This window comes from Herpailurus yagouaroundi, unplaced genomic scaffold (genome assembly GCF_014898765.1).
Source record: "Herpailurus yagouaroundi ecotype Mexico unplaced genomic scaffold, PumYag 210, whole genome shotgun sequence".
NCBI classification, from domain to species: Eukaryota; Metazoa; Chordata; class Mammalia; order Carnivora; family Felidae; genus Herpailurus; species Herpailurus yagouaroundi.
In genome coordinates, this window is record NW_024412441.1 from 28,077,652 (window position 1) to 28,099,187 (window position 21,536).

At 37.6% G+C, this 21,536-nt stretch overlaps 1 protein-coding gene across 1 annotated transcript in view; it reads left to right on the plus strand.

Moving 5' to 3' along the window:
• CCDC138 (coiled-coil domain containing 138) overlaps positions 1-21,536 on the plus strand; it is a 144,487-nt gene that overhangs the window by 9,460 nt on the left and 113,491 nt on the right. Inside the window, exons 5-7 of the mRNA XM_040454176.1 lie at positions 4,532-4,716; positions 10,509-10,667; positions 17,328-17,447. Coding sequence (XP_040310110.1) covers positions 4,532-4,716; positions 10,509-10,667; positions 17,328-17,447 — 464 coding nt within the window. The remainder of the gene's footprint in view (positions 1-4,531; positions 4,717-10,508; positions 10,668-17,327; positions 17,448-21,536) is intronic.

Consider the following 21,536-nt stretch of genomic DNA (forward strand, 5'->3'; position numbering starts at 1 on the left):
TCCATGCTTTTGGAGGTTTTCCAGACTTTTTCCTGGGGTTGATTTCAAGCTTCCTAGCATTGTGGTCTGAAAGTATGCATGGTATGATCTCAATTCTTGTAAACTTATGAAGGGCTGTTTTGTGACCCAGTATATGATCTATCTTGGAGAATGTCGCATGTGCACTCGAGAAGAAAGTATATTCTGTTGCTTTGGGATGCAGAGTTCTAAATATATTTGTCAAGTCCATCTGATCCAATGTATCATTCACTCGTTTCTTTATTGACCGTGTGTCTAGATGATCTATCCATTTCTGTAAGTGGAGTATTAAAGTCCCCTGCAATTACCACATTCTTGTCAATAAGGTTGCTTATGTTTGTGAGTAATTGTTTTATATATTTGGGGGCTTCCGTATCGGCGCATAGACATTTATAATTGTTAGCTCTTCCTGATGGATAGGCCCTGTAATTATTATATAATGCCCTTCTTCATCTCCTGTTACAGTCTTTAATTTAAAGTCTAGTTTGTCTGATATAAGTATGGCTACTCCAGCTTTCTTTTGACTCCCAGTAGCATGATAAATAGTTCTCCATCCCGTCACTCTCAATCTGACGGTGTCCTCAGATCTAAAATGAGTCTCTTGTAGACAGCAAATAGATGGGTCTTGTTTTTTTATCCATTCTGATACCCTATGTCTTTTGGTTGGTGCATTTAGTCCATTTACATTCAGTGTTATTATAGAAATATATGGGTTTAGCATCATTGTGATGTCTGTATGTTTTATGCTTGTAGTGATGTCTCTGGTACTTTGTTTCACAGGATCCCCCTTAGGATCTCTTGTAGGGCTGGTTTAGTGGTGACGACTTCCTTCGGTTTTTGTTTGTTTGGGAAGTCCTTTATCTCTCTTTCTATTCTAAATGACAGATTTGCTGGGTAAAGGATTCTCGGCTGCATATTTTTTCTGTTCATCACATTGAAGATCTCCTGCCATTCTTTTCTGGCCTGCCAAGTTTCAGAAGAGAGGGCAGTCACGAGTCTTATAGGTCTCCCTTTATATGTTAGGGCACGTTTATCCCTTGCTGCTTTCAGAATTTTCTCTTTATCCTTGTATTTTGCCAGTTTCACTATGATATTTCGTGCAGAAGATCCATTCAAGTTACGTCTGAAGGGAGTTCTCTGTGCCTCTTGGATTTCAATGCCTTTTTCCTTTCCCAGAACCAGGAAGTTCTCAGCTATTATTTCTTCAAGTACACCTTCAGCACCTTTCCCTCTTGCTTCTTCTGGAATACCAATTATGCGTAGATTATTTGTCTTTAGTGCATCATTTAGTTCTCTAATTTTCCCCTCATACTCCTGGATTTTTTTCTCTCTCTTTTTCTCAGCTTCTTGTTTTGCCATAATTTTATATTCTAGTTCACCTATTCTCTCCTCTGCCTCTTCAATCAAGCCGTGGTGGTTTCCATTTTATTTCGCAGCTCGTTTATAGCATTTTTTACCTCCTCCTGACTATTCCTTAGTCTCTTGATCCCTGTAGCAATAGATTTTCTGCTGTCCTCTATGCTGTTTTCAAGCCCAGCGATTAATTTCATGACTATTATTCTAAATTCACTTTCTGTTATATTGTTTAAATTCTTTTTGATCGGTTCGTTAGCTGTTGTTATTTCCTGGAGATTCTTTTGAGGGGAATTCTTCAGTTTGGTCGTTTTGGATAGTCCCTGGAATGGTGTGGACCTGCAGGGCACTTCCCCTGTACTGTCTTGAATAACTTGCGTTGGTGGGCGGGGCCGCAGTCAGACCTGATGTCTGTCCCCAGCACACCGCTGGGGCCACAGTCAGACTGGTGTGTACCTTCTCTTCCCCTCTCCTAAGGGCAGGATTCACTGTGAGGTGGCGTGGCCTTTCTGGGCTACTTGCACGCTGCCAGGCTTGTGGTGCTGGGGAACTGGTGTATTAGCTGGGGTGGATAGGCAAGGTGCATGGGGGCGGGAGTGGCAGGCTCAATTCGCTTCTCCTTCTTCTCCTTTGGTGATCCGCTTCAGGAGGGGCCCTGTGGCACCGGGAGGGAGTCAGACCCGCTGCTTGAGGGATGGATCCGCAGAAGCACAGCGTTCGGTGTTTGCGAGGTGCAAGCAAGTTCCCTGGCAGGAATTGGTTCCCTTTGGGATTTTGGCTGGGGGATGGGCGAGGGAGATGATGCTGGCAAGCGCCTTTGTTCCCAGCCAAGCTGAGCTCTGTTGTCCGGGGCTCAGCAACTCTCCCTCCCGTTTTCCTCCAGCCTTCCCACTCTCTGAGTAGAGCTGTTAACTTATAACGTTCCAGATGTTAAGTCCCACTTGCTGTCCGAACACAGTTCGTCTGGCCCCTCCACTTTTGCCAGCCAGACTTGGGGTCTCTGCTTGGCTGGCGGGCTGCCCCTCCCCCCGGCTCCTTCCCGCTAGTCCGTGTAGGGCACACCGCCTCTCCGCCCTTCCTACCCTCTTCCGTGGGCCTCTCGTCTGCGCTTGACTCCAGAGACTCCATTCTGCTAGTCTTCTGACGGTTTTCTGGGTTACTTAGGCAGGTGTAGGTGGAATCTAAGTGACCAGATGGATGTGGTGAACCCAGCGTCCTCCTACGCTGCCATCTTCCCCTCTGTTTTAAATTTTTTGAGGAACCTCCATACAGTTTTCAACTTAGTACTTTTATAATTTCTTGTTTTTTTTTTCATAGCAGTATTTGTTAGGAAGTCAGTAAATATTGTGGTAGATTTGAGTAATCCCTTAATATTTTAAGACTACTGCAGATTGCTTAAGGTACGACTTCTTCAGGCACTTGTTTAATAACTCTCTCTGTACATGGCTGCATGTCATAGTTTTCTCAGGATTTCAGGGCACCCAGAGATGGCTTCCTCTTGGCTGCAAGACTTTTAGAGCACTGTTCCCTCTCTGATAGCCTCCGTGCATGTTTTCTGGGCATACATTGTCTGTATGCAACACACAGTCATTTCTCCCTTCCTGCTCTTTGTCATCCTCTTTGTTCCATTCATTTCAGTTTGAGGAAAATGAAAAATAATTATGCCTGGACTTGTGTTTCCGGCTACATGGTGGATTTTCCCCCTGAAAAACAATTGAAAATATAGGATAATGTAAAAAAATAAATAAATAAAGGGTGAATATATTTAAAAGTTAACATAATTAAGGAATATTTAAGCTACTGCTTGTGATCTGGGAATCTAGAAAGGCAAGCAGCGCACTGAAAGTGTCTTTCACTTTAAGGGTGTTTGCTAGACTGAGTGAAGTGAAACTTTTTCTTTGTAAAAATTCATGTAATTTTTATTTTGGCTCCCTACGGTCTGTCCAAGATGGGGAGTAAAATAGGAGACCCCCTTCTTAAACCTGGCATTCTGGGAGTAAAATAGGAGGCCCCTTCTTAAAACTGGTGTTCTCGGGAAGGCTAATGCAAGTTAAAACCACAGCTTTCAGTATTAACAGAAAATGAACTCTGACAATACAGTGTTGGCAAAGAAATGAAGCAAGAGGAACTTGCTCATCCGCTGCTGTTGGGAGAGTAAATTAGTATAACCACTTTGGGAAGCATTTTGGCATCACTAGCACAATTGAACATGTACATGTACCCTGTGATCCAGCATTGTTGCTGTTAGTCATATACCCTAGGTAAACTCTTGAATGCGTGTAACAGGAGCCATGTCCATAGAGCATCTATGTAGACAAACAGCTCACGTATCGACCTATAGTAGAATGTTGGCATATAAAAATACAAGAAGTAGTGAAGATTTTGACCTGATTCTGTCATTAACATAAGAACATATTTAAAGGAAGTTATAGAAATTACATAATTGCATCATTAAATGATTACAGATATTATATAAAGTTTAAAACAGGCAAAACAATAGGCAAAACAAAGTCTTAAATTTTTTTTTTACCCAAGTAGTAAAAATTTAAAAAGTAAAGCAATGGTTAATGCTATATTTGGCTTAGTAGTTAATTTGGTTTAAGGGAGAGAAGGGAATGTGATCGGGGGCTTCTGAGGTAATTTTCCATTTCTTGGCCTAGGCGGTTTAATACATGAATGTTTTCATGCACTTTGAAATCAATTTTGAAATAATTTCAGACTTACAAAAAGGTTGCAAAAAGAGGAAAGAGCATCTGTAAGACCTTTACACAGATCTTCTAAATGTTGACATTTTATCACATTTATTGTATAATTCTTTCTCTCTGCAAGTCTGTACTTGGAGACTTCTTTTTTTGTTTTGTTTTGTTGTTTTTGAGAGAGAGCATGAGTGGGGAGGAGGGACAAGGGAGAGAGCGACAGAATCCCAAGCAGGGTCCATGCTGAGCATGGAGGCTGACACACGGCTCGATCTCGCAACCGTGAGATCATAACCTGGGCCAAAATCAAGAGTCAGGTGCTCAGCCGACTGAGTCACCCAGGCAGCCCAATACTTGGAGACTTTTTAACAATACTATAATTCACATTTAAAGTAACTTTCTGAAGATTACTCTGAAATACTTAAAACTGTAAATTAATAAGCTTGATAATTTTTTTTTACCAGTTGCCCAGCCAACTAATTTGGCCGCAAATTCAAGAAATTGGACTGAATGTTGTAGTGATGCAAGTGACTGTCCTCTGAGACGTGTTAGCTATCAGACATCTAAAGTACCAAACAAGCAGAGAATACTTCCATATCAGATTAATCAGATATATGATGAATTATTTCAAATACATCAGAAACTGCAGGTAAGAACTCAAAACTGAATTTAGAATTCAGATGTATTTATGTTCTAAATACCAAACATTTATAAAATTTGAATAGAGTATGTCATTTAAATTATTTTAGGTAAGTCTGTTGAGATACGGTGGGAAAGGACAAATTTATTACAGTTATTGAAGGGAAATTTTATAACTGAGGGAAAAATTTAAATGGTGTTTTTTTTTTTTTATTAAAAAAAATTTTTTTTTTCAACGTTTATTTATTTTTGCGACAGAGAGAGACAGAGCATGAACGGGGGAGGGGCAGAGAGAGAGGGAGACACAGAATCGGAAACAGGCTCCAGGCTCTGAGCCATCAGCCCAGAGCCTGACGCAGAGCTCGAACTCCCGGACCGCGAGATCGTGACCTGAGCTGAAGTCGGATGCTTAACCGACTGCGCCACCCAGGCGCCCCTAAATGGTGTTTTTATGAATAGGTATATTTCTTGGATTTCAGACTGTCTGGTGTTTTATGTTTATTTCTTTATTTCCATCCCATCCTTGCTTCTGAAATAAAACAATACCTGCTGGTAAAATTTGCTTTTTCTTTTTTTTTTTTTTTTTTAGTTTTTTTTTTTTGTTTGTTTGTTTGTTTGTTTATTTATTTATTTAGAGAACCAGCAGGGGAGGGGCAGAGAGAGAGAGCATCCGAAGCAGGTTCTGTGCTGATAGCAGAGAGCCCGGTGTGGGGCTTGAACTCACAAACTGTGAGATCATGACCTAAGCTGAAGTTGGATGCTTAACTGACTGAGCCACCCAGGTGCCCTTAAAATGTGCTTTTTGAAGTAGTGTTCCTAATGCATTGTTTTAAATACTTATACATAAGAAGTTCTCTTGTCACTTCTCACCAGAATTCAGTTCAGAACATTGATATTTTGTCTTCTTTGGGATTTTTTTATTTCTAAAAGATGTAATTCATATATTTATCAAGTGTCCACTAGGTGGGAGTACAGAAGGAAGCAAAAGTATGTATAATACACAATTCCTGACTGAAACTGTTCTAGCTGGAATTGTACATATGTTTGCATACAATGAAATGGTTACACATTTTTTTAAAAACTAGTATTAAAAAAAGAACAACCCAGTATTTCATTTTATCTAAATAATTCAGATTATAATTACTATAGCATTTCAGAAAAATTATTTTTGCCTAAAATCACTGGAGAAAAGCTCAAGGAGGGTCTAAAGTTGACTGAGAAAAAATTTAGAGAGGAGGTGGGAAGGCCATTCCAGGTGGCAAGGAGTTGGAGGGGAGAAGTTTTGGGAAAGGAGTGATTTGTCAGACTGAGTTTATCAGCCTGTCTGAAGAAAGAACAGCCAGGCTAGCTGTTACAGGCTTTTTAAAAATGTGCTTTGTTTTTTTAAAGAGAACTATTTATTTATTTATTTATTTGTCTTTGTTTATTTTTAATGTTTGTTTACATCTGAGAGAGAGGGAGAGACAGAGCGCAAGCGGCTGAGGGGCAGACAGAGAGGGAGACAGAATCTGAAGCAGGCTCCAGGCTCTGAGCTGTCAGCACAGAGCCGGATGTGGGGCTTGAACCCATGAGCCATGAAATCATGACCTGAGCTGAAGTCAGACACTTAACTGACTAAGCCACCCAGGCACCCCTGTTTTTGTTTTATTTTTGAGAGAGGGAGCACGTGCACGTTGCGGGGAGGAGCAGAGAGAGGGAGGTAGGCAGAATTGGAAGCAGGCTCCAGGCTCAGCGATCAGCACACAGCCCAGTGTGGGGCTTAAACTCAAGAATGGTGAAGTCATGCCCTGAGCTGAAGTCCAACTGAGCCACCCACGTGTCCCAGCTGCTACAGGTTTTTAAGCAAATGAGTGGCAGAGTAACAAATAGCACATTGGAAAGATTCTTTTACTAATAATTTATAAGATAAAAAAGAATTAGCAGGCAAAAAAGAATAAGCAAGTTTGTAAAGACACATCATTTACTGTAAACACAATATAGATACAAATATTTAATTAAAAATGAAGTGCAGTGGATTAATCTAGTTTAATTTATAGTTGAATCTAACTTAAACATTTTTTTTGGTCATCTGTTATGTTATTAAGTGTACATATTGTGTCTTACTCTTTGATTTTATTCAACATACATTTGAACACTTGTTAATATGTATTTGCATGCTTGGTGTTGAGTGTATGGAAGTAAATAAAATATATATGGTTCTTGCCACACATAGCTTATTAAAATCAATTGTGAGCATTCATATAGTTATACTTTTGTAAATTTAAGTAAATTATATAGGTACAGTATGAAACCTGATTGGGATAGATTGAAAGGTCAGGTAAGGTTTTCTGAGAAAGTAACATTTAAATTAAACTGTGGAGGAAGAGTAAGGGATAAGCCCTACTAGACTGTGATGGTCTAGTATGAGAAGCCCTAGAAGCCTGATGATATGTTCATTCAAGAAAATTGTATTAAGTAACAGGATTTTTAGAGTAGGGGAATTGCTTAATGTAATGTATGCTTATTAAATCAATGGGTTGTAGGGGCATAGGTGTGGAAGTTGGGAGACTGGGAAGGATATCCTACTGTAATCATGCAGGTGAGAGGTAATGGTAACTTGGACTGGATAGTGGCAGAGAAATGGAATTGAATAGATTAGAGATTGCTTTTGTAGGTAAAATTGGCTAGACTTGGTGTAATGAGTTGAATGTGGTATAGGAGAGAATAGGTGTCTGGGATGATTCCCATATTTCTCGTTTGCACAACTTGGAAGAATAGATATAGAGAGATCAAGATTTTAGTTTGGAGGATTAAGTTTGAGAATTTAATGGAGACATAATAGTTAAAAGCTTGGCATTTAGAACAAAGGTCTTGGATGTGTAACTAAATTGGGAGTCATTCACATAGGTATTTAAAGGTGTCACCTGTAGCTGAGATCTAGAGAGAGGGCAGAATGTGAAGACATGTGACTAGTCTGATGGTGTCCTGGGTTAGGATGATGGGTAGAAAGAAGTGAATGGAGTCTAAACATTTTTAAGGGATGGGATCAGTAGGTCTTGGAGATTGTTTTGATATGGAAGGTGTACAGTAGGGTTTTATTCTTTTTATTCTTTTTAATGTTTATTTATTTTGAGAGAGAGAGTGGGGAAGGGGTAGAGGGAGAAGGAAAGAGAATCCCAAGCATGGGATTGCTGACAATCCATGCTGATAGCTTGGAGCTGGATGCAAGGCCCAATCTCACTAACTGTGAGATCATGATCTGAGTGGAAATCAAGAGTTGGATGATTAACCAACTGAGCCACCCAGGCACCCCATTCAGTAGTGTTTTAGTCAAGAATGAAATGTAGGTTTATTCTTTTGGCTATTGGATAAATGATGCTGCTTTTTGTTAAGGGTAGGGAACAAAACTGGAGGAGGAGAGAATTCTGTTTTTTTGAAATTTATTTTTTCCTTCTGAATGTTTTTTTGAAATGTATAACTTCAATTTTTGTGCAGGAAATAATTCCTTTATTATTATTAGTATCTTTTCATTTGCAACATTTGACTAGGTAACACTGTATTTTAGTTTTTAAAAGTTTATAAAATACTTAGGACCTACAGAAAAACATAGGGAATATTATAATATCAACTGTATACCCATTAATATTGCATAATGCTAATGTTTTATTAATAATTCTATATATTATTTTTAAAAGAAGTAGAGTATTTCACTTAGAGTTGAAACAGCCTTCTTCCCTCCCATTTCTTCTCCCTTTTCCCAGAATTAAGCACTCCCTTGAAATTGGTGTGAATCCGTTGTGTCCTGTTTTAGCACTTTTATGTATTCACATGTAGTAATTGCTTTGAATGTTTTATTTTATTTTTTTTTTTTAACGTTTATTTATTTTTGGGACAGAGAGAGACAGAGCATGAACGGGGGAGGGGCAGAGAGAGAGGGAGACACAGAATCGGAAACAGGCTCCAGGCTCTGAACCATCAGCCCAGAGCCTGATGCGGGGCTCGAACTCACGGACCGCGAGATCGTGACCTGGCTGAAGTCGGACGCTTAACCGACTACGCCACCCAGGCGCCCCAACTTTGAATGTTATAAAACATTACATAAGTAATGATATATTGTGGATTTCTTTTTGTAGTTTCTTTGCTTCATTCATTGTTATATTTTTGAGATTTATGTGTTTGGAAAATGTAGATCTAGTTCATTTTATTTTTTTATTTTTTAAGATACTCATTAAAAAAATTTTTTTAATGTTTATTTTTGAAAGAGAGAGAGACAGAAACAGAAGCAGGGGAGGGCAGAGAGAGGGGCAGATACAGAATCGGACGTGGGCTCCAAGCTCCGAGCTGTTAGCACAGAACCTGATGTGGGTCTCCAACTCATGAGCCATGAGATCATGACCTGCGCTGAAGTTGGATGCCTAACCTACTGAGCCACCCAGGCGCCCCTATTTAACTGCCATGTAGGATTTCGGTCTGTAAATAAACCACCATTATTTATTTCTGTATAAACATATAAGATGGAGTTTATACTTTACAAACAGTTCTGTTTAAGTATCCTTAACTTATAAGAAGAAAATGTGCAGGGTGCTACTAAATTGTTCTCCAAAGTGGCTGTGCCTACTTATTTACGTTGCCATCATCAACATCCCAGAGTTGTCTTTCCCCCATAATCTGATAGCTGTCTCACTGCTGTAGTTTGCATTTTTTGTCTGTGAATGTTAAATCCATTAAGATGATTCTGAGTTCTGACACTAATGAGACCATATTTTTAAGCGAACCAGAATAGTAATTTGCAGATGCATATCCACCACTTTGAGTAAAAGTACCAATTTCTTTTATATTAAATCTGAATGTTAAAAGTATATGAGATGACAACTCTTTTCAGGAGTTAAGTTTCAATTTTGTAGAATTCTGGGATTCTTTGTTAATCAAACAATATAAGCATCATAGTAGGACATTCTGGCTTTCATCATGCTGAGATAAAAGAATTCTAGCAAGTTTTTGTTAACAGTTGACCAATGGTGGTGCATCTGTTAATGATTGCATTGGAATCCATCTCTTCCAAGGCTAAGTATATCTCCCTCAGGAACTGCTGGAACTGAGGCAGGTGAAGGCAGGTAGGGGCCTGGTCCCAGAAAGCTTCTACATCTTCTGCTGTCTTCTGTATTCCCTGTGAAGTTAGAGATGAGGCTGTCTGAACAGAATGGTGTAGGAGGGAAGTGAGGTTTCAAAGTAAAGAGTGGAGAAGGCTTGAAATAAACACTGTGGAGAGTGAGAGAGAGAGTGAATCATGAAAATATAAAATGATTTCTGGAATCCGATATAGGTTCCATGAATTTACAACAGTATAACTTTTCCTGATGTGTGAGTTTTCTCCATTGGTATGGAGTAGTGCGGCACTGAGGCTGGGAAGGTGCTTAGTACTGTAATGTAGGGCTGGGGCCTTTCAGTCCAAGTGAAGGACAAGAAGGGAAGGGGGCGGAGAGTATAGGAAAAGAGCAGATGGTGAAGTTGAAGTACGACATGGAATTGAAGCTGGAAAGGGGGTTTTTCTGCATAGTACTGATGCATTTTGTACCTCAAATTCTCTAGAGTCCTCATAGTAGAATCTCACTATGTTGTCACATCATTTTGCAACAAGATAGAATTTCTGTGCAAGCTTACTTGCTGTGCTAGTCTGGCTGTTACTGTAATCCACACTTTACTTGTACCCATGTAGTCCTAAACACCATTTGATTAAGCTACAACCTCAGTAAATAAAAACATAATTTGTAGAGTTTGTGAATATATTTTCTAAAAACACTTGAATCTGACATTTTAATACAGTGTGAAACTGCAGCCCAACAGGAGTTTGCTGAAGAACTTCAAAAGCGGGAACGTTTTTTAGTTGAAAGAGAACAACTGCTTTTCAGACATGAAACTGCTTTGAGTAAAATTAAAGGTGTCGAAGAAGAGGTTCTTACAAGATTTCAGATTATAAAGGAGGTAACTATATAGCATTTGATTTCACAGTAATATAATTTGTGTTTTTCTTCTTAATTTAGATTCACTAGATCTTAGCATTTTGTCACATTCTTCTCCAACCTCCCGTCCCCCCACGTATTTTTTCCTGGGCCATTTGAAACTCATTTGCAAAAATCATGACTCAACACCCCTAAATACTTCCTTAGTATTATCACTACTTAATCTTAGGACTATGTGTCTCCTAAGTAAGCATAAGGACATTTGCTGCATGGTTAACATATTAGGAAATTAATGGTACTTGAATAATTTAATGTAATACACAGTCCACATTCACTTTCCCAGTTGGGCCTTGAAATCTTTTGTTTTTATTTTCTGATCAAAGAACTAGACAGAATTCTTGCATTACATTTGATTTTTATGTCTTTTTGGTTTCTTTGAATGTAGAGCAGTCAACCAGTTTTCTTTTTGTAAGACCTTTCTTTGAAGATTCCAGGCCAGCAGTCTTATGTCATGCCCTGGATGGATTTGCTAAGGATTTTATTCAGGTTAAATATTTTTCTCAAGAATATTATCTAGGTGATATAGTATACTTTGTTTCATATCAATAGATACATTACTATCTGTGTAACTTACAGAGAATGAATTTCATTCTGTTTTGAAAAATGCATATAGTCTTGTAATCACCACCATAATTCTGATAAAGAATAATTCTAGCACCCCAAAGGTTTCCTTACACTCCTTTGTAGTTATCCCTCCCTGCTCCCTGCACCCCGCCCTGGCAACCCCTGACCTATTTTCTGTCCCTGTACTTCTGCCTTTCCCAGAATGTCATGTAAATAGAATTGTGGTTTTTCTTTATCTGTGGTTTTCAGCAGCAGTTCAATTAGGAGGTATCTCCACATGTTTTTCTTTGAGTTTATCCTGTTTGGGGTTCCCTGAACATCTTGACTTTGTAGATGAATGTCTTTTACCAAATTTGGGAAGTTTTCAACCAGTATTTCTTCAAATATTTTTTATGTTCCAACTGCTTTCTCCTCCTTCTGTGTCTCCAGTGACTCATATGGTAGGTCTTTTGCTGTTACAAACTGCTGAGGCTTTGCTCCTTTTTCCTCATCTATTTCTTCTGTGTTCTTCAGATTTGATAATATCTGTTGTCTGTCGTTGTGTTCATTGTTTATCCTTGCATATCCATGTTGCTACTGAGATCATCTAGTGAATTTTTTGTTTCTGATATTTTATGTTCTAAAATTGTTAATTAGGTTCTTTTTAAAATTATGTTTAATTTTCCTCATGAGCATTTTTATCTTTCCATTTGCATTCATTTGTATTTACCTCATAGGACACACCTAAAAATTCAACATCTGGGTCATGTAAGGATTGGTATTTTTCTTGTGACATAGTCACATTTTTCTTGTTCTTTGCATGTTCAGTGACTTTTGGATTATATTTGGGACCTTGTGGATATTATACAGATTCTGGATCTGGTTATAATCCTCTGGAGAATGTTTCTTTTTTTAAGCAGTCAACCCAATTGCGTTGTTTGTTTATAAGTTGAAGTATAGCTTATGGACCTTATGTTAGTTTCAGATGTACAACATAGTGATTCAACTTTTATATATATTATGAAATGCTCACCACGATAAACTAGTTACCATCTGTCACTATATAATGAATGCTATTACAATATTATTAACTATATTCTCTATGGTGTACTTTACATCCCTGATTTATTTAATTTTATAACTGGAAGTTTGTGCCTTTTGACCACCTTCACCCGTTTTTCCTACTGCCTACCTCCTCCCCTCCCATCTGGCAGTCACCACCAATTCTTTCTTTTAGGAGTCTGTTTCTGTTTTATTTTGTTTGTTCATTTGTTTTGTTTTTAGACTTTATGTATAAGTGAAATCATGCGGTGTTTGTCTTTCTCTGACTTCTTTCACTTAGGTTCCTTCATGTTGTCACAAATGGTAGAATTTCATTCTTTTTTACGTCTGAGTACTATTCCATTGTGGATTTATACCACATCTTTATCCATTCATCTATCAGTGGACACTGAGGTTTCTTCCATATCTTAGCTGTTGTAAATAATGCTGCAGTGAACATAGGTATGCATATATCTTTTGAAATTAATGTTTTCATTTTCTTTAGGTAAATAACCAACAGTGGGATTGCTGGATCATATGGTATTTTTATTTCTAATTTTTTGAGGAACTTCCATAGTGCTTTCCAGAGTATCTGTATCAACTTACATTTTCACCACCAGTGCACAAAGTTACCCTTTCCTCACGTCCTTACCAATACTTGTTATTTCTTGTGCTTTTGATACAAGCCATTCTGACTGGTATAAGGTGATATCTCATTGTGGTTTTGATTTGCATTTCCCTGACAATTTTAGTGGATTGAGCATTTTTTTCATGTACCTGTTGGCCATCAGTATGTCTTCTTTGGAAAAGCATCTGTTCAGGTCCACTTCGCATTTTTTAATTGGATTGTTTATTTTGGTGTTGAGTTGTATGAGTTCTTTATATATTTTGAGTATTAACCAGTATCCACATTTATCGGATATATAATTTGCAAATATCTTCTCTTGTTCAGTAGGTTGCTTTTTTTTTTTATTGTTTCCTTCACTGTTCAAAAGCTTTTTAATTTGATGTAGACCCAGTTGTGGTTTTTTTCCCCCCCAATTGTTTATTTTTGTTTTTGTTGCCCTTGTCTGAAGAGACAGACCAAAAAAACATTGCTAAGACTGATGTCCAGAAGTTTACTACCCTTGTTTTCTTTTAGGAGTTTTATAGTTTCAGGTCTTACATTTAGATCTTTAATTCATTCCTAATTTATTTTTATATATGGTATGAGAGAGTGTTTTCCTAAATTAAGAAAGTTTCATTCTTTTGTATGTAGCTTTTTAGTTTTCTCAGCACTATTTATTGAAGAGACTCTTTCCCTATTGTATCTTCTTTCCTCCTTTGTTGTAGATTACTTTACCATATAAGTGTGAATTTATTTTGGGGCTCTCTGTTCTGTTCCCTTGATCTCCATGTCAGTTTTTGTGCCAACACTATACTGTTTTGATAACTATAGCTTTGCAGTATTGTTGGAAAACTGCGAGGATGATACCTCCAAGTTTGTTCTTCTTAAAGTTGCTCTGGCTGTTTTGGGTCTTTTGTGGTATTATTTGTTCTAGTTCTGTGAAAAAGGCTGTTGGTATTTTGGTAAGGATTGCATTCAATCTGTAGATTACGTTAGGTAGTATGGGCATTTTAACAGTATTAGTTGTTTTAATCCATGAGCATGGTATATCTTATTTATTTGTGACATCTTCTATTTCTTTTATTAATGTCATATAGTTTTCAGAGTAAAGGTCTTTCACCTCCTTGGTTAAATTAATTCCTAGGTATTCTTATTGTTTTTAGTGCAATTGTTAGTATGATTGTTTTCTTAATTTCTCTATCTGCTATTATGGTATTAGTTTAAAAACACAACTGATTTCTGTATATTAATTTTGTATCCTGCAACTTTACTGAATTCATATATTCTAATAGTTTCTGGTGAATTCTTTATGGTTTACTATATAGAATATAATGTCATCTGCAGATAGTGACAGTTTTACATCTTCCTTACCAACTTGGATGTCTTTTATTTCTTTTTCCTGTCTGATTGCTGTGGCTAGGACTTCCAATGCTGTGTTGAATAAAAGTGGTAAAAGTAGGCATTCTAGTCTTATTCCTAATCTTAGAGTAAAAGCTTTTAGCTTTCACCTTTGAGTATGATGCTAGCTATAGCTTTCCAATGTATGGCCTTTATTACATTGAGGTATATTCCCTCTGTACTCACTTTGTTAACAGTTTTTATCATGAATGGATGTTGCCTTTTGATAAATGTTTTTTCTGCATCTGTTGAGATGACCATATGGTTTTTATCCTTCATTATTTTAATGTGTCATATCACATAGGTGTGTGAATATTGAGCCATTCTTGCATCCCTGGAATAAATCAGGGTAATCCTGGCCTCAGAGTGAATTTGGAAGCATTCCTTCCTCTTAAATTTTTTTGGGAATAGTTGAGAGAAGAATAGGTATTAACTCTTTGAATGTTTGGTAGAATTCACCTCTGAAGCTAGCTGTTGACAGTTTTTGATTACTGATTCAATTTCATTACTAGTAATTGGTCTGTTCAGATTTTCTGTTTCCTGATTCAGTTTTGGAAGATTGTGTACTTTTTTTAAAAATTCTTTTATTTTTATTATTATTTTTTTTTATATTTGAGATAGAGAGAGGCAGACAGATAGTGTGTGAGCAGGGCGGGACAGAGAGACACGGAAACAGAATCCGAAACCGGCTCCAGGCTCCGAGCTGTCAACACAGAGCCAGATTCAGGGCTCAGACTCATGATTTGTGAGATCAGGACCTGAGCCAAAGTTGGATGCCCAACCCACTGAGCCACCCAGGAGCCCTATCTCTCACCCTTCTTGATGTGTCTGTTTCTTTATGTTTTTACCTGTGAAAGAGCTGTACTGCTAGTCTTCAGGTCATTCTCAGAGGGAGTTGCTGTCCATGTAGTTGCAACCTTGGTGTGTTCATGAGAGGAGGTGAGCTCAGGATCTTCATACTCCATTTTCCCTATTCCATCCTCATTAGATTTAGGCCAGAGTTCTTTCTCACCTTCTGTGGGAAGTGACCCAATCTCAGTTCAGTTTTCAAAGCTTTGGAGTTGTACCTGTGCCACTTAGGTTTACTCTAATACTCAGGCAATGGTTTAAATCAGTTCAGTTCTCAAGACCCTCAGTATGGTGCCTGTGTCTTTCCCATGCTTTCAGAATTGGGGGTTAGTTTGAGATGTGGGTGGTATTTTTAAACTGAACTCTGATCTCTCCACCTTTGCTTTGCCACTTTTGTCTGTGCTATGCTTAGAGTTAAGCCAGATTTCTACAGGTGTTTGTACACCTGAATGAAAAGATTCTTTTTCTGAGTCTCTTCTCTGAGATACTGCACACATTCCGAGGCTCACAGTGGCCCTTTTCCTGGCTTCCCTGACTGTAAAGGCAAAGTTTCTCTCAGTTTAGCAGCCTACAGTGCTCTGCTGCACTTCAGAGTGCTGGGGGCCTGCCCTGGGGCAAGACTGCTACAATTCCGTATTTCTGTTTACGTTTTACAGTCTTTAGGGTTACTTTTTGTGTTTTGTCTAAGGTTTTCAGTTGTAATCAGTAACAGAACTAGAATGTAGTGGGCTTATCTTGCCATTCCGGAAATGGAACTCATATCCTATTTTTTAACATCTTTTCGATTTGGAAAAATTTGGACAATGAGAATGTTAATCTAATGTTTGAAATACCTGTATTTGTGGTTAGATACTAAGTTATTTAAAGAATCATTTAATGTAATAATAAAATTGCATAAAGCTAATGTTTTCATGTGGTTGGATTTTTAAACAGGGCAAAAGAAGAAATGCTTGGATTTTCAAGAGGTTTCCATACTAGACTTCTTGATTTTTTTTCTCTTTAGATTTGTCTGCTATTCTTAAGTGTAAAGATACCAGCCTTTTTTTAAATAGTTCCTATATGATTACTTGGAAGAAAGAAATTAATTCAATTTTTTTATTTCCTATAGAAATTTGCTTGTTTTAATACATTATGAATAAATTGAGAATAAAAGGTGACATGTATTTGTACTTTAAATCAAAAAGTGCTATCTCGTTTAAATGTGATTAGAAGGTTAATTGATTTCAATTATTTATAAAACTGATTAAGGAAGTCAAATAGTTTAAGACTCAGATATATTAATATGTTTTTAAATTTGAGATGTAAACAATTAGCTACTTTATGAGAATAAGAAATTAGTTCCATATCTATGGATATTTATTCCTCAGGGTAACTTAAATCTTAAATTTTAACTTATAAAGCTATGAATTGCTAACCAGACTCTTGAAGAAGATCAGAAACCCAGGGATCCTGGGTGGCTCAGTTGGTTTAAGTGCCTGACTCTGGTTTCAGCTCAGGTCATGATCTCACTATTTGTGAGATTGAGCCCTGCCTCAGGCTCTGCACTGAGGCAGAGAACCTGCTGGGATTCTTTCTCTCCCTTTCACTGCCCCTCCTTCTCTCACACCCACTCACTCACATTCTCAAACATTAAAAAAAAAAAGATCAGAAACCCTTCATTGTTTTATCATTCCATGGTGTGAAAGAAATTATTTTAGTGAGTTTCATTGGACTCTTTTGAGCAGAAGCACAAAATAGTTTTTTTAGTAAGTACTTAACAAATGCTTTCAATGCTTAGTTATTACTTGTTTGATGACATAGTTTTTATAATTAATTGTGGTATTAGTCATATATGTTTAAATACATTGATTAAAGTCCTGATTCAAGGAGTTCTATTTTTTTTTTTTAATGTTTACATTGAGAGAGAGGGGGAGCACTCACGTGCACGAGGCACAGAGGGGCAGAGAGAGAAGGAGAGAGAGAATCCCAAGCAGGCTCTGGTCCATCAACGGTGAGCCTGACACAGGGCTTGATCCCATGACTGTTGAGATCATTACCTGAGCTGAAATCAAGAATTGGATGCTTAACTGACTGAGCCAACCATGCGCCCAGAGGAGTTCTAATTTTTAATTACTTTGTGTTCAGTAGCGTTTGTGACATGGAATCCACACCTAATTTTTAAATCAGATTTTTTTCCCCTTCTAGCAGCACAGTGCAGAAGTTGAGCACTTAACTGAAGTTCTTAAGGAAAGAAATAAAGAAAGTAAGAGGCTAAGGTCCTCTTTTGATGCATTAAAAGAATTGAATGATAACTTAAAAAAGCAGGTAAGATCTATTTTAGTATATACTAGATTTCAAAATATTCTTAAAACTTCTATCGTCTATACTTAAATTATTTATCAAAGTCTTAGAATATATTCTATCTAGAGAAATTTTTTTATTAACTTTATTTGCTAACTTTATTTTGTATAATACTTCCAATATAAATATGGTATTCTTAAGCTTTTGGTTTTTCATCATCTATTTTAGCAACTAGTTGAGATGCTTTTGCAATTTGAAATTTTTAAAATTAAAAACAAGCAAAAAAACCTGCTTGATAACCTGGGGATTTTTAGGCATTTAGCTAATCTAATACTACTTCTTTTAACTATTTTACACCACTGCTTATTTAACATTCGTTTATTTTCTGGGTATCTATTATGTGCTAGGCAGTGTACTAGAAGGAAGCCTACACATTGCTTGTAGTCCCATGAGTATAGAGTGCTATCATGTAGTACTGTGATTATGTGTGTGATATAATCTTGGTTGCTACTTAATACTGAAGTTGCAAATATTTTTATGAGTTGTATCTTTTTTCTTTTTTTGTTTAACTTTCGCCAGTTTTTGACTGAAAGATGTGAAAGAATATGTTGAAGAGAGATGAGAGACTGATTGTGTGTGTATTTGTGGGAAGAGGAGAAGTAGATTAGCAGAAACTGGGCTAAACCCAGTCACTTCAAAAATTAAAGCTTTGGGCTGGAAAACTATATGGATTCTAAGCTCAGACTCTCAGAGATAATATGAATCCTGGAATTCCTTAGGTAGCTATATGTTCTCAGTTTCTCTTTTTGATGTCCTGTAGTCACGGCTTGTTACAGCTTTTCTCAGTGGCCTTGATAACTAGGGATACTGTTTCTCATTTGATCTAAGTTCTTTGGCTTCTCTGAATTCATTTATGGCCTCCCACAGTTGGAGTATGGCCTTCACTTACTGTTGTTTGGAAGCCTGCTTTATCCCTGGTGAGATTACTTTTTCCCATCACACTCAGTGTAGTGCTCTCTCCCTCTCTTTTTTAAATTGTAGTTGACACACATCATTGTATTAGTTTCAGGCATACAAATTAATGATTTGACAACTTTGTATGTTACGCTGTTCTTACCACAAGTGTAGGTACTGTCTGTCACCAGACAACTCTAGCACATTTTTTTTGAGAAGGGTTTCTTTAACTACTAGCCAAGGAGCATTGTTGCCTATACCTATCTTTTAAGGTTATACAATTCTTAATAGTCTTGCATGTGTTTGTATCAGTATCTGGTGAGCGGAGTGGATATGTAATTATTAAGTGATCAACCTATTGATAATTGGATTTTTGATCTAGTATGTCCAAACTGAAAAAGCTTGGGAGAAACCCTTTGGTACCAACTGGCAGAATGCTTTTTAAAACAATTTTTTAAGTTCATTTATTTTGAGAGAGAGAGCACATGAGCGAGAGAACACAAGTGGGGTAGGGGTAGAGAGAGAGGAAGAGAGAGAATCCTAAGCAGGCTCCCCACTGTCAGCACAGAGCCTGATGTGGGGCTTGAAATCATGAACTGTGAGTTTATGACCTGCATCGAAATTGAGACTCAGATGCTTAACTAACTGAACCAATCAGGTGTCCCCGGGGTGCTTTTTTATAGTTACTTTGTTTAGTGTGGATAAGGGATCGTTTTTTGTTTTCTGTTAAGGATGAAATAGTAAATACTTTGGACTCTGTGAGCCATACAGTCTGTCACAATGACTCAACTCTGACATAATGCAAAAGCAACTATAGTCAATAAGTGAGTGAGTATGGCTGTGTTCTAATAAGACTTTATAACAACAGTGTTCAGATTTGGCCCATGGGCTATAGTTTGCACTATGAATGATATATACAGCTGACCCTTGAACAACACGGGTTTGCACTGTTATACTTATATGCAGATTTTTTTGATAAGTAGTACAGTACTGTAAATATATTTTCCTTAGGATTTTCTTAATAACATTTTGTTTTCTCTAGCTTATTTATTGTAAGAACATAGTATATAGGAGTAAAACATACGAATTATGTGTTAATTGACTGTTTGTTATCACTAAGGCTTTTCTGGTCAACAGTAAGCTATTGTAGTTAAGTTTGGGGAGTCAGAAGTTCTATATGAATTTTTTATTGCCTGGAGGTCAACACCCCTAACCCACACATGGTTTAAGGCTCAACTGCATTTCAAAATTGCTAAGTAAAAAGGTAAGTTATTTCCATGACTGTCTTAAGTAGTAATTTGTGGCACCAGTGGGCATAAATAAGTTTGAAACAATAATAACAACATCAGCGATAACAAATCCATTAAGTCATGCTAAGCTGAGGAGGCAAGGATTAATATTCAGGACTCACCAGGCTGGAGAGTCCCTGTGGACAACATAGGTCCTCGGTTGAAAAAGCAGCAGGGAAGACACTCTTAAATACTGAGAACAAACTGAGTGTTGATGGGGGGGGGGGGGGGGGGCCGGGGGGGGGGGGAGGGAAGGGTAGGTGATGGGCATTGAAGAGGGCATCTTTTGGGATGAGCACTGGGTTGTATGGAAACCAATTTGACAATAAATTTCATATACTAAAAAAAAAAAAAAGCAGCAGGGTTGCACTCTAGGAAGAGGCCAATTAGAGGTAGATGGAACCCTCCTCTGATTGAAATTTCCTAAATGATCTTAGTTCCTGTTTAGAGTAATCAGTCTCCATTTTGAATTCCTAGAATGAGCCCTCTTTTTTTTTTTTTTTTTTTTGATTTTTTAAATTTACATCCAAGTTAGTTAGCAGACAGTGCAACAATGATTTCAGGAGTAGATTCCTTAATGCCCCTTACCCATTTAGCCCTTTCCCCCTCCCACAACCCCTCCAATAACTCTCTGTTCTCCATATTTAAGAGTCTCTTATGTTTTGTCCCCATCCCTGTTTTTATGTTCTTTTTGCTTTCCTTCCCTTGTGTTCATCTGTTCTGTGTCTTAAAGTCGTCATATGAGTGAAGTCATATTTGTCTTTCTCTGACTAATTTCGCTTATCATAATATTCTCTAGTTCCATCCACATAGATGTAAATGGCAAGATTTCATTCTTTTTGATTACCGAGTAATACTTCATTGTATATATATACCACATCTTTATCTATTCATCTATCAATGGACATTTGAGCTCTTAGAATGAGCCCTCTTTGAAAGAAGATATCATGTGCATAGAATTTGTAAATTTTCTTAGTCATTCTGTACGAAATTAATAATTACACTAAGGGCAGAATCACATGACTATGAAGAGAACAAAAATGCCCCAGACAATATGAATATACCTGTGAGTGATCCAGATATTGGAGCTACTAACCATGACTTTAAAATGATGATTACAATTAAAAAACTGATAGGGATGCCTGGGTGGCTCAGTTGGTTAAGCGTCTGACTGCGGCGCAGGTCATGATCTCAGGGTTCGTGAGTTCAAGCCCTGCGTCGGGCTTTGTGCTGACAGTTCAGAGCCTGGAGCCTGCTTAGGATTCTGTGTCTCCCTTTCTCTCTGCCCCTTGCCCACTCTCATTCTGTCTCTCTCTCTCTCCCTGAAAAATACATAAACATAAAAAAAAGTTATTTTTAAAGTTCAGAAAGTGATTAATATGTTCAAATAAGTAGGAAAAAAAGATTGAGAACTTCATTAGAGAAGCAGAACATGTAAAAAGGAATTAAATTGAAATTCTAAAACTAAAAAATGCACTAATTGAATTTCAAAACTCCAGTGAAAGGATTTAACAGTAGATAAGTCACAGCAGAAGACAGGATTAATGAACTGGAGGATCATTTCCTAAAAAATCTTGAAAACATTGGAGAAAGAATAAGAAACATTTGTTAAAAGTTTTAACATGGAATTCAAAAAGAGATAATAGGGCTTGATAAATTACTAGCCAGTTTGATCAAAAAGAAAAAGGATGGGGCGCCTGGGTGGCGCAGTCAGTTGAGCGTCCGACTTCAGCCAGGTCACGATCTCGCGGTCCGTGAGTTCGAGCCCCGCATCAGGCTCTGGGCTGATGGCTCAGAGCCTGGAGCCTGTTTCCGATTCTGTGTCTCCCTCTCTCTCTGCCCCTCCCCCGTTCATGCTCTGTCTCTCTCT